Consider the following 13112-nt stretch of genomic DNA (forward strand, 5'->3'; position numbering starts at 1 on the left):
TGACATCCTGTGTGTGGATTCATCACAGTCCTCAGGTAAAATAACATAATTAAGAAAAGACCCAATAAACTGCTGAGTTGGTTCAGGTGGGCCAGTGCTGGACTAAGCTCAGTAGTTTGTTGGTGTATTCATTAAACAAACTGTTCCTAATACACTGACTGGGTCCGACACAGGGGTTCCCAATAAAGCGACTCAGTCCGACACAGGGGTTCCCAATAAAGCGACTCAGTCCGACACAGGGGTTCCTAATAAACCGACTCAGTCCGACACAGGGGTTCCTAATAAACCGACTCAGTCCGACACAGGGGTTCCTAATAAAGCGACTCAGTCCGACACAGGGGTTCCTAATAAACTGCACCACCTGTGGCTCAGGTAAAAATGTTATTTACTGAATGTTTGGGCATTAACTTCAGAGTCAGATTTTAAACAGTTCACAATGTTTGTTCTTCCACAGAGTGACTGGGCAGAACTAGCTGATGGGGGCGGGACCAGTTGCTCCGGGCAGAGGTGTGGTCATCAGCTTGGGCTGGTGTGTGTCGGTGAGACGGGATGAGATGTGTGTGAGGGAGTGTCAGAGAGTCGCTGTCTCTCGGCCATGGCCTGTCTCATGGCCGCCTGGTCCGTCCACAACCCCACCGTCACCAACTCCATCATCATGGTGAGTACTAAGGGCCCCCTGCTGGGGCTGGACCTGGCACATACTGGGTACAGAGTGGAGACTGACTGAATAAATAAAATTGTTAATGACTGGACACAGTTTAGATATCGGGGACATATAGTGAACACATACTGGAGACATTAGAGGTACATAAATGGCACATAGTGGACACACACTGCAGTGGAGACATATACTGGACTCATAAAGGACGTTTGATGGACATAATTTGGTGACAAAGTAATTTCAGACGTGGTTGTGTTCCTGGGGAGAGTCTTTGTGATGTGGTGGTTTATGATGGGAAAGATGAAGGTGATCATGTGAGCGCTACATGAGTGACTGATGATGATGATGATGTTTATCAGGCTGTTCTGCAACTCGGTGACTAAGCTCGGTCAGTGACCTGCTGCAGATTAGAGTCCCATATGGGAGCAGGATGCTCACACGCAGTCCTACACACATGACAACAGAAGCAGCTGACAGATAATCTGACAACAAATGCTGAGCATCGGGTCCAACAGGACAGCCTTAGTCCTCAGTACAGCTCGTCTTGTAGCTGAGGATTTATGACAGCGTGTCCTGATGCCCCCCTCTCTTTGGGGCCACATCAGGTCAGGAAGCTAGATCTGGTATAGGCCTCCAGTTCTGTGTATATCTGTACCAAAGCCTGGAACAGGTCCATCAACATGGTAAACCCATATAGTGCTGAAGCTGAGCAGTTCACTCAAGACCTGGTGCTTCCCTCTGTGATACCAGCCGGTGTTGTGTGATTTTGTCTGCTGATGTTTCATATGATCAGATCGTTTAAAGGGGTTTCAGATAGAAAAGGTGGAGTCAAGAGATAAACAATTATTTTTGATTCATGTTCTGTCAACTAGTGAAATAATTGTTTTGTTCTACACTTGACACCTGTTGTTGTCGATTTATTTTTTCTGTGTTTGAAAATTGTGAATTGAAATGAATCACAAACCTGGTGATAGACCATCTCAGTGTGTGTGTCACTGAGTCCAGATCCCATCCAGAGACTGACAGCGCCAATGAATGTGTGTGAATCCAGAACCTGGTTCAGCTTATCGGTCAGTGCCGTAGACCTCCATTGCTGACCTGGCTCACATGAGTCTTCCTTACCAACAATGGGAGGCCTGTCTTTTTCCAAAAACCAGACCAGTCTCTTTTTCCACTGGAGCATCTCTCTGCTAACAGCGACGTCTGCAGCTGGTTTTTGAGACCTAAACCACTTTCATTGCTGCTGTTGGTCTCTGTTCATTTGAGCTGTTCTCTAATCTGAACAATGTGCTCTGAAAACTTTGCTGACTTTGTGGAGAAATGTCCAGAATTCTGACATGAAACACATGTGGATGTGATTCAGTGTGTCCTCCACTTTCTGAGGATCTCACCATTTCTGACGTTCCTCCTCAATCAACTTCCAGAAATCCACTTAGAAACCAGAGGAAACAGAGACTGAAGAACCTCATTCAGAGTCCTGCTGTTTTTCAGTTTCCTTCAGTCTCACAGTGATCCAGGGACAGTTGTCTGTACGTCCATGGCTTCACTGCAAACAGCAGCTGATAACAGTCAGTTCTGCTGCTGCTGCTGGAGACAACTTGACTAAATGTGAACAGAAACATGAGGCTGATGTTGTAGCTCACAGCCAAATCACTGAATGTAAGGCAAAACATCTGGGAAAGGTAGTTCCAAACTGATAAAAAATATGAATTGTTGTTAAATGACATCAAGAATATCTGATGCCATTAGAGAACTGATCAGTTAGGGGTTGTTTAGGTTCTACTGACTCTCTCTCTGATCTGACCTTCAGAACACTAATGGACCTCCGGACTTGATGTTGGACCCCCGGACGGTGTGTGTTTGTATGGATGAGGTGGTCAACAAGCGGCAGATGGGTAGCCAGCAGACACCACTGCTGCAGGGACACCTGAAGAAGGTGGACAACAACCTGACTGAGGCCCAGAGGTTCTCGTCCTTACCACGGAGACCGGCGGTCAACATCGAGTTCAAAGACGTCTCATACTCAGTCAGAGAGGGACCCTGGTGGCGGAAGAAAGGTAGTGAAGCACATCTGGTAGGGGGGTGTAGACCCCACTGAGCCAATTGGTTTTAAAGGAGCAGCCCAACATTTTTAAGTCCTCCTGTCCTCAGGTGGACATCAGCACTTTTTAGATGAATGTTTATCAGTGAGGTTTCAGTGAGGCAGTGAAAACAGAAAGTAGAGAAATATAGCTGTGTCCACATCCCAGAACATCCTGCTGTTCCCATCAGATCTGCTGTTTGATCCATGTCAGCCAGGGATATGTACCAGGCTCCGGTGTGAACACCCTGAGCTCCTAAACTGCCACCATGCACAGACTGAACTGAAATGTGAAGAACAACGTCATTTGTGCACAGTTTCCTCCAAAGCTGCTGGGTTCCCATATGTTCCTTCCAGTTTGGCTCCATCAGAAGCTTCTCCATAAATGTCCAACCAATGTGAAGTGTCCTGGTCTCTCCACTGCCCCCCCTCCTCCATGTTGATGTTTCCCCCACTGAATGATGAAGACAGGCGACATGTGCAGAGGAGGAAGACGTTAAAACAACGACATGGATTCTGATCTGACCGTTCTGACGGCGCTCGCACACTCACACATCAGATAGGAATCAGCTCTAGGACCACATATGGAGATGGACTAGATCTGGTCTGAGAACATCTGGTTTGGTCTGTTCACACTGTGGGAACATCAGGAGTCAGTGGAGGGAAAACAGTAGCTGGGATGTGGGCACAGTTTTGCTCTTTAGTGTCGATTTGTTTTTTCTGTTTCCTCCATTTTAGCTGTCACTTTTGGAGCCGAAAACCTTGTTCAGTTTTATTAAAACTGGGAAAAATTTAGAAAACCACCCGACATGATGACTTCACACACAGCCAAGTGTTTTTGGACCTTTCACTTTTAACAATGTTAAAATTCTGGCTCCACAAACAACGGTTTAGCGTGAGCGGGCTCTGGTCCTGATGCTGTGTGTTTCTGTGGATTATCAGCCTGTAATCTGTTAATCTCAGTCAGGGTCTCCTGCTGTAAATAGCAGCAGGTCAGCTTAGAAGCAGGTCAGTTGCTTGGCACAGTGGGAAAATACAAACAAATAAATCAACAACAGCAAAGGGTCAGACTGTGATTGAACAGATGGAGCCTGTTGGCATTCAGGGACGTTTTGTGTTTAAAAGTTTGCCTTAAAGTTGTGCTTTCAAGCAAAACTGTAAAAAAAAATGTCCTTAAAGGGTTAAAAACATTGCACTGAATGTTTTGTGTTCCATTGACAAGTCCGACAGTTGTACCACTAAAACCACATCCAGGACAGAAAAGCTTGTCTCATGTTTCAGCTTTTCAAGACAAAGAAAGAAAAGGCTGCATGAACAAAGAATTCAGGTGTGTTCACTCTCAAACCAGAAACCTGATCATGCCTCACACAGCTTTTGTAAGAGTTCCTGTGAAAGAACCCAACTCAAGTTCACTTTATTTCACATTTTATTTCTACAGCAGTTTGTAAAGAGCAGTGAGCACTTCCTGTCAGCTCCTGTCAGGTCACTGTGCTCTGACTTCACATCCTCCCCGAGCTCACGGCTTTTGCTTTTCCACTTTTCTCAGGAAAAAAAATATTCCGACGGTCTGATGTTTGTGGTGAACCTGACCTGAAGCCGCTGACTTGTGTCACTGCACTGCAGCCACCAGTGCTCGGTGAATGGATGTACCGTATAGTGATCGATCTCCTGCAGTGTGTCGACACTATGAACCTCTGGATGTTTGAGTGGTGGTGCTGAAACATAAAACAGATGAATCAGTCAAAATCAGCAGCTCATTTATCTTTGCCGTTAAGATTCAGACAGTCTGTTAATTGGCCTCTTTGGAGAGCAGCAGCTCAGACACAGACCACAGTCTGAAGTAAAGGTGAGCTCGTAGAATGAGCAGCTACTCGTGGTAATTTTTACTGTACTACACTCTAGTACTACACTGTAGTATTACATTATAGTACTATGAAACATGGATAGGGCCCTGCACTCAATTCTGTTCTCTCCGAGCTGCTGTTTTCTTGTGTCTGTAATGAGACGCTGTCAGAGTCTTTTCCTGATCTTTGTTCTGGTTCACATTAGGGAGTTCACTCCCCCTCATCATGTTCACTCAGGGCTGAATCACAGGTGTGAAAACCCATGGATGAGTTATCATGAGATAAGAGGTGATTCTCTCTGTCGTGATGCATTGTGGGTATTCCTCGAGTGCAGCTCCATCAGCTGTCTGCAGTCTGGTACTGAGGTTACTGCAGTTCATTGTCACTAATCTGAGTCAGTGTTTCAAACAGCTGCTGCTCTGCTGAGGGTTTACCTGCCAGTCAGCACAGAGGTAACATAACACCCTAATACTAATAGTAATAATACCAATACTAATACTAATATACTATAAAGAAGTCCTCTAGTAAATTGTCTGAGTGATTGTTAAATTTACTAAAGAAAATGCTGAAAGAAAACTGAAAAAGTGACAGACATTTTATTATTATTTATTATTATTCATGTCGTCATGTGTAAACAGCATTTTACTGATGAATGTGGGTGGTTATTACTGCAGTATAATGTTTATTACTGCATTACAGTGGGTATCAATGCAGTGCAGGTTACTGTCAGTCAGGGAGGATTAGGTCTGATTCAATCAGATTAAACCTGATAATCTCATCAGCAGATAAACAGTGAAGTGGTTACTGCAGGTTACCTTGATCCTCCTCATCATCCCCAGACCTGCCTTTGGTTTCCACGGTAACCCCAAAACTGAGACACAGGGCGTCAGGTAACAGATGATGAGTCTGACCAAGTGATCATCAGAGTAAACGAAAAACCTTCATCAGTGAAAAATCTCCAAACCGGTCTGAAACTTGACTCGTGGGCTCGAGAACAAAGAGCTCTTTTCTGAGGGGCTGGGAACCTGCACACTGATTGTTTCTGTTCCGTTTCAGGTTACAAAACGCTGCTCAAAGGCATCTCTGGGAAGTTCACCAGCGGGGACCTGGTGGCCATCATGGGTCCCTCAGGAGCTGGGAAGTCCACGCTGATGAATATTCTGGCCGGGTACAGGTGAGATGGCAAGAAAAGTCAAAATGAGCCTTTAAAAGTTAAACAACATCAAATCAACAGGGAGATGAACAGAGAAGAAATCTTCCAGGAGGGGAGGACATGCAGCAGAGTTCACAGCTCACCAGGTTTCAGAGGTTTTTAAAATCAAATTTCAGATTGACTGAATGAAGTTGCACCATGTACACTTAGGAACTGTGGACAACTAAAGTCAGGTCCTGTATCGGCGCGACCGTATCGGCGTGACCTTGGTATGACCTTGTCAGCATGTCTGTATTGGCGTGTCTATATCGGCATGTCTGTATCGGCATGACCGTATCGGCGTATCTGTATCTGCATGTCTGTATCAGCAGCCTGTATCGATATGTCTTGATCCCAGAGAGACCGGGATGAAGGGAGAGATTCTGATCAACGGTCAGCCCCGAGATCTGCGCTCCTTCCGGAAGGTTTCCTGTTACATCATGCAGGACGACATGCTGCTGCCTCACCTCACCGTGCACGAGGCCATGACGGTACGGACCGGAGACCCAGTAGATCCCCATTCTCAGATCTGATGGTTTGCTTTTAATCGCTGAAGAACTTTAGAGAGTTAACATGTCACTGGTGTGTAGTCCTGAGGCCTGCTGTCAGTCACTGGTCATATAGTCAGTCCACTACTGTCTGTTTCAGACTATGATCCAGTCCTGGATCAGTGGGACAGTGGTAAAGTATGTTTCTTCCTGCAGGTTTCAGCCAACCTGAAGCTGCAGGAGAAGGTGGAGGCTCGCAGGGAGATGGTGAGTGCTGACCCAAACTAATTTCTGCTGCTGGACTGATATCAGATGGTAAAACAAGGTCTGTGGTCTTTGTGTGTTTAGGTCCAGGAGATCCTGATGGCTCTGGGTTTACTGGACTGTGCTAAGACAAGGACATCTCACCTGTCAGGGGGCCAGAGGAAGAGACTGGCGATCGCTCTGGAGCTCGTCAATAATCCTCCAGTCATGTTCTTCGATGAACCCACCAGGTCAGAAACCTGGGTCCAGGTTTTCTTTGGTTCGCCTTTATTCATCAGGGTTAGGGTTTTCATCAAAATATTTTCAACAAAAACTGAATATGTCTCATTTTCACCAGCAATATTTGTTTTTCTTATTGATTATTGAGTCAGAAAACTGTGGATTATGTTGATCACAGTTCACTTCACTGGGGCCTCATCAGAACTCCTGATCCAGACCGACAGTCCCGATTAATTTTCTGTCACTCTGAAAATCATCACAGTTGTGGAAAAAGTGTAAAAATATCCAGCAAACACTGCAGGAAAACGGTGCAACTCGATTGTTCTGTTTCTCAGCGGGCTGGACAGCTCGTCCTGTTTCCAGGTGGTGTCTCTGCTGAAAGCTCTAGCTCAGGGAGGACGAACCGTCATCTGCACCATCCACCAGCCCAGCGCCAAACTGTTCGAGCTCTTCGACAAGGTGAGGCCCCCACATCTGGGTTATGGTTCCATTCAGGGCAAATCCAAGTCCTCAAACACTGTCCTGAGGCACGTGAGCTGCTTACATGAGCTGCTTACTTTAAATTTAACCTTCCTCAGCTGCACATCATCATTATCATCATCATCTGTCGGTCCGTGTGTGTCCTTGCACTGGTCCCTGTTTTGTTCTGGTTTTACTCAGAACCTGAGACAAAACACAGGATGTCAGGATGTTCCATGTTTCTGTGTTTCAGCTGTACGTGCTCAGTCAGGGTCAATGTATCTACAGGGGAAAAGTCGCCAGCCTGGTTCCTTATCTGAGAGACCTTGGACTCAACTGTCCCACCTATCACAACCCTGCAGACTTTGGTAAGAATCGGCCAAACTAAATCCACCCCCACTTGCTGCCTTCAGTGTCTCTGACCATCCTCTGCTCCTAAGTGATGGAGGTGGCGTCTGGAGAGCACGGGGACCAGATGCTCAGACTGGTGAAGGCCATTCAGGACAGGAAGTGTGATAAGGATTATCAGAGCGAGCTGAACGGAGACACAAACCACCACCCGTTCCTATGGCAGCGCACCGAGGAGGTAAAATGTGTAACTGTTTTTTTCTCAGTTTAATATCCAGAAATTACTGTGATTTTGCATCACCTGAATCTCCTTTCACCAAACTGTGGTTCTAATATTCAGTTCAGCATGGAACACTAAAGAAGCATTCTGCAACAGACCTTTAGCTGTTCAGACCAAGCTTTGGTTTTATTTAAATACACTCAGTCTTTTTTGTGGTAAAGTGTCATATTTCAATGTTTTGTTTTCTCTTTTGCTTTAGTTTTAGTTTGTATTTGGGAATCCAGCTGGGTTATGTTTTAATGCAGATACCGAACCTTCACCATCTCCATTCTAAACTTCATATATTTTTAACTTGTTCTCAGGAGAGCTCAACGCCTGAAGGTTGCCACAGTTTCTCAGCAAGCTCCATGACACAGTTCTCCATCCTGTTCAAAAGAACCTTCCTCAACATCCTCAGAGACTCGGTGAGAACACGCAGCTCCACCCAGTGGAGGTTTCCACTCACTGCGGGGTGAAACCCCAGGCTGAGGCAAGAAATGCACATGCAGTAAGAAGTGTTCTCATTGGTTGGCAGGTGCTGACTCATCTGAGGATCTCGTCTCACATTGGGATCGGCGTTCTGATTGGTCTGTTGTACCTGGGCATTGGGAACGAGGCCAAGAAAGTTCTCAGTAACTCAGGGTTCCTGTTCTTCTCCATGTTGTTCCTCATGTTTGCTGCTCTGATGCCCACAGTGCTCACATGTGAGTTGTTACCACTTTTATTTTCAGAGCAACACTGATGAAAAGCTTTGTGATTTTTAAGAGGGAAGCTGTGTGAACTGGTGAAAATGAATTTCATGCTAACCGGTAACTGTGGAAAATGTGTGGTGGTGTGTTTCAGTTCCTCTGGAGATGGGAGTTTTTCTGAGGGAACATCTGAACTACTGGTACAGTCTGAAGACCTACTACCTGGCCAAAACCATGGCTGATGTTCCCTTCCAGGTAACCTTTTTTCAGATGACCCGCAGCTTTACTGAACCCTACTGACCTATTGACGAAGACATTTTATAAAACTGTGCTTAGAGTTTTTCACCTAAAATGAGTTTTATAACCTTTAGAACATTTTAACATTTAAAGATACTATCATGCCTAAAATATCACACAGACATTTTTAAATGTTATTAATTTACGTTATTTTTTATTTATGTTATTAATTACTGAACCTTCACTGAACCTGAAACCTTCACAGTGCTGGAGGAAAAGTAAGTGAACCCTTGTATTTAATATCTGGTTGAATGTCCTTTGGCAGCAGTAACTTCAAACCAGGTAGTCCTGTAGATGTGGACCATACCTGCACAATGTTCACACCAGTGTGGTGCTGCACGTTCTTCGCAAACATCCAACCTCAGACCAACCCCAGCAGTCCACTAACCATTTCCCAGGACAACTGTGGAGAGCCAAGCTGCTCTTTGACAAACTCCAGGTGCAGTGATGTTTTCTGGAGAGCAGCAGCTTCCTCTGTGTCCTGTCCTGGACTCTGTGCTCCAGGCAGCCATGCATCAAGATGTGTGAGTGGTGGACTCAAGAACAGGGATGGGACCAGCTCCAGTGATTCCTTTAAGCTTTTAGCTCTTGCTTGGAATTTCCTGCACGTTCTGTGTTCTGTACTAGAAGTCATCTTTGCTGGACACCCATTGGTCGCGAGAGTGGCCACGGAACTAGCTATATTAGATTAGATAACACTTCAATGATGCTCTGTCCAGGAAATCTGGGGTGTCAGTCTGTATAAACATGAAAACAGAGTCAAAGTGACTAAAGGGCTGACACACAGAGACAGACACAAACTCACATTCACAATGCAATGGTTGTAATTAGGCCAAATAGATAGACAAGGTCAAATAGACAAGCTGAAATATAAATGAAGAAAATTCCAAATAAACTTTTTGTTCCACAAAACAGACAGAAAACTAAACGTCCAGGCCAGTAAAGTAAAAGTAAAGTGAGGACCAGATGATAAGAGTTTACAGCTACAAATTCACAAATCTAATTTTAAAGGTTCTGAATCTTCTGACAGATTTGGTTGTTAATACTCTGTTGTACAGGTGGTATTCCCCCTGGTGTACTGCAGTATTGTATATTGGATGACTGCTCAGCCTCCAGACGCTGGCCGGTTCTTCCTTTTTCTGTCTCTGGGGGTCCTGACGTCTCTGGTGGCTCAGAGTCTGGGTCTGCTGATCGGAGCGGCCTCTACCTCACTGCAGGTCACTACCGTCTGAAGACTCACTTATGTGGCCTCGTTGACAGGTCTGTTTACCTGTCGACTTGTGTGTGTTTCCTGCAGGTAGCGACATTCGTGGGTCCGGTCACAGCGATCCCAGTTCTGTTGTTCTCTGGGTTCTTCGTCAGTTTTGACACCATCCCCTGGTACCTGCAGTGGATATCCTACATCTCCTACGTCAGGTGGGGACGCTGAATAATTCAACACTGCAGGTGTTTTCTTTATTGTGAAACTCAACTTTCAGTGTTGCTCCCAAATATCATGAATTTCCTCATTAGTTTTGGTGCAATTATATTTTTTTGGAAAAATTGAAAGGTAATTAAGGAAGATAGAAGATTTAGTAGGTTTTCTGCATGAATTACAGCTTTTTTAAGAAAAAAGCCAATTTATGTAAAACCTGATTAAATAAAAGGAAGACATTTGTTCATTTACACCACAAGACTGACTTTTGTCCCACACTGATCCATGCAGAAAACCCATTAAAACCCATGAACTGACCATAAATTTAAGGCTGACTTTAACTTCAACCAAGTGACGCAACCACTACTCAGTTTACATGTAACTGTAAATTTAAGTCACTTTAAAGTACAGATTAGGTAAAATTGCTTTGTAGAGAAAACCTACTTTAGATTTATTTGACAAAACGTGAAATTCAAATTTCCACATTAATTCACTGAAATAGATGAAAAAATGACATTTTTATTTCTAACTTGTCAACCTAGTCCATAAATCAGCCCTGATCTGACCCTCAAAGGAGCTGACCCTATTGTTGTGTTTCAGATATGGTTTTGAGGGTGTTATCCTGTCCATCTATGGTCTGGATCGAGAGGATCTTCACTGTGATGAAGACCAAACATGTCACTTCCAGAAGTCAGAGGCCATCCTGAAGGAGCTGGACATGTTGGATGCCAAACTCTACCTGGACTTTATCATCCTTGCCATCTTCTTCTTCTCCCTGAGGCTCATCGCTTACTTTGTGCTGCGGTACAAGATCAGCGCTGAGAGGTAAACCAGGATCAGGATAAAGATGAAGAGGAAATGGATGCGACCATCCTGGGTTTAGGCCAAAGTTAGTGTGTAGCTGTGTGAACACTGACTCTGCTTTGGCTCCCTGTTACAGAGCTGTTTAATGTATTGATAACCATAAGAAGGTTTTGTGGTGGGGACTGGTTTGACCGACATACCCTGTTGTCCTTGCATCTATTGTATTTTTTCAGTTCAGCTATTATTTCAGGCAAACTCCCCTCAGTGTGGAAGACTGTTCAGGTGTTTCTGTCATCAAAGTATTTAACAAACTATTGACCTGTATCCCAGTAGTCCTGTCCGTCCAAGATCCTATAGTCATCAATCAACTCACAACTCACAACTGGATGATAATAATGTCCTTCAGCCTCAGCAGTTAGGTTTTAGTCCTGCTCATAGCACAATAACTGCTGCAGTTTCTGTTGAGGACTACGTTAACCCAGCTGATAAAAAGCAGGACCGTGCTGCACTCTTTGTAGGTTTGTCCAGGACTAACTAATGCTGTTGAGCACATTTCTGCAGGTGTTGATGTTTCTGCATATAACTGGGTCAAAACTGTCTCTCTGGTAGAGTTCAAACTGTTGTTGCAGATGCTCTCAAACCATGTTCCCAGCTGGTTGGTAAATCCGTTCCTCAGGATCAATATAAAGCTCAATGTTTCTTAATATGTACATAAGAAATATTTATTTTCCAAATCAGCACTGCAAGGTCTATTTCTATGCTGACGACATCATCTTTTATGCCACCACTGCAAAGCAACCAGGCCTTCTCCAGAGTACAGGTTGGGTTATATGAGAAGGCATCATCACCATGTGTCTTCATCTGTAAGAAACTGCTATTAAAGTTTGAAGCTCAGAACCGTCACACCAGGTCACAAAGAGACTGGTTTAACAGTTCATCATACCAACTTTGTTCTGGGACATACTGGTTTCCAGTAACACCTTATTACTGGAATGAGCTGCACTCCTCTTTACAGCTTTACTAGCTGATATTGCTGATAATATCTGTTATAATTAATGTGTCTGTGTGTGTGTGTTTGTGGGTCCTTATAACCACAGAAAGACCAATATGTGTGAGTGTGTGATGCTTGTTTGACTGAATTTTCTTGTTTTATTGTGTTTTGTTCTCAGGTCTCTTTTGCAAAAGAGGCTTTGATCTCAATCAGATTTCCTGATCCAGTAACTGGTAAATGGTAACACCAAGACAAGGTAAAAAGACAATGGAGGCCTGAGGATGTTGATTTGGTTAAAGGTCTCTGAGGTTCTTTGCAGGAGTAGGTGAGGACATTCAGGACTTGCAGAAACAGGAGCTGGTCTCCTGATTCTGAAGGTTTCACTGTGTTTCACCTAAAGGATCACAACAAACTGACAGACCTGGACAGCAGCTGATTTTTATTTATGACCATTTGGATCAAATTTGTTATGGTCAGTGACAGACTCAGTGTGAGGTTTCTGACTGTGCATGATAATTTTTTTCACTGTATATCAAACTGTTCATAAATAAGGATGTATCATTTCTTGAATAAAGGTTTAATTTACTCCCATGTTAATGAATGTTTTCTTTAAAAAAGGGATCAGTGACAAAGCTAACACGCTGCAGTTTAACATCAGCTAATCAGCAGCCAAAGCAAAGTGGAGGATTGACTGCTAACATGGTTAAAAATTCACTGACTAACAGTCTTGTTTTGTCACTCTACAAATGACAGACTGTTTTTCCTTTGCACCTTCTCAGGTATCAGACAGAGCTGTACATGTTTCTGACCAGCAGGTGGCAGCATACAGCAACATCCATGAATAACATCACAGACATCTATCTATATCTATCTGTCGGTCTATCTATCTGTCTGTCTGTCTGTCTGTCTATCATCTGTCTTTCCTTTGCACCTTCTCAGGTATTGGAGAGAGCTGTACATGTTTCTGACCAGCAGGTGGCAGCATTACAGCACAGAGGAATAACATCCATGAATAACATCACAGACAGATATCTATCTATCTATCTATCTATCTATCTATCTATCTATCTATCTATCTATCTATCTATCTATCTATCTATCTA

General features: G+C 44.1%; 1 protein-coding gene across 2 annotated transcripts; it reads left to right on the top strand.

The window, feature by feature from the left end:
- The first annotated feature begins 468 nt into the window (after positions 1 to 468).
- Positions 469 to 11649, top strand: abcg1 (ATP-binding cassette, sub-family G (WHITE), member 1). 2 transcript variants are annotated; one of them, XM_026331536.1, is made up of 15 exons: positions 469 to 658; positions 2472 to 2718; positions 5642 to 5759; positions 6136 to 6268; positions 6482 to 6532; positions 6614 to 6759; positions 7084 to 7207; positions 7461 to 7575; positions 7648 to 7793; positions 8138 to 8239; positions 8350 to 8518; positions 8658 to 8758; positions 9859 to 10017; positions 10098 to 10216; positions 10815 to 11649. In XM_026331536.1, the coding sequence occupies exons 1-15, from the start codon at positions 596 to 598 to the stop codon at positions 11041 to 11043; spliced, it is 2022 nt and encodes a 673-aa protein (XP_026187321.1). In that variant the 5' UTR covers positions 469 to 595; the 3' UTR covers positions 11044 to 11649. The 2 variants fall into 2 exon arrangements, with proteins under 2 accessions (XP_026187321.1, XP_033181412.1); XM_033325521.1 differs by having other exon boundaries at positions 10098 to 10246; positions 10815 to 10911.
- The last annotated feature ends 1463 nt before the right edge of the window (positions 11650 to 13112 follow it).

Source organism: Mastacembelus armatus, chromosome 13 (assembly GCF_900324485.2).
Source record: "Mastacembelus armatus chromosome 13, fMasArm1.2, whole genome shotgun sequence".
Classification (NCBI taxonomy): domain Eukaryota; kingdom Metazoa; phylum Chordata; class Actinopteri; order Synbranchiformes; family Mastacembelidae; genus Mastacembelus; species Mastacembelus armatus.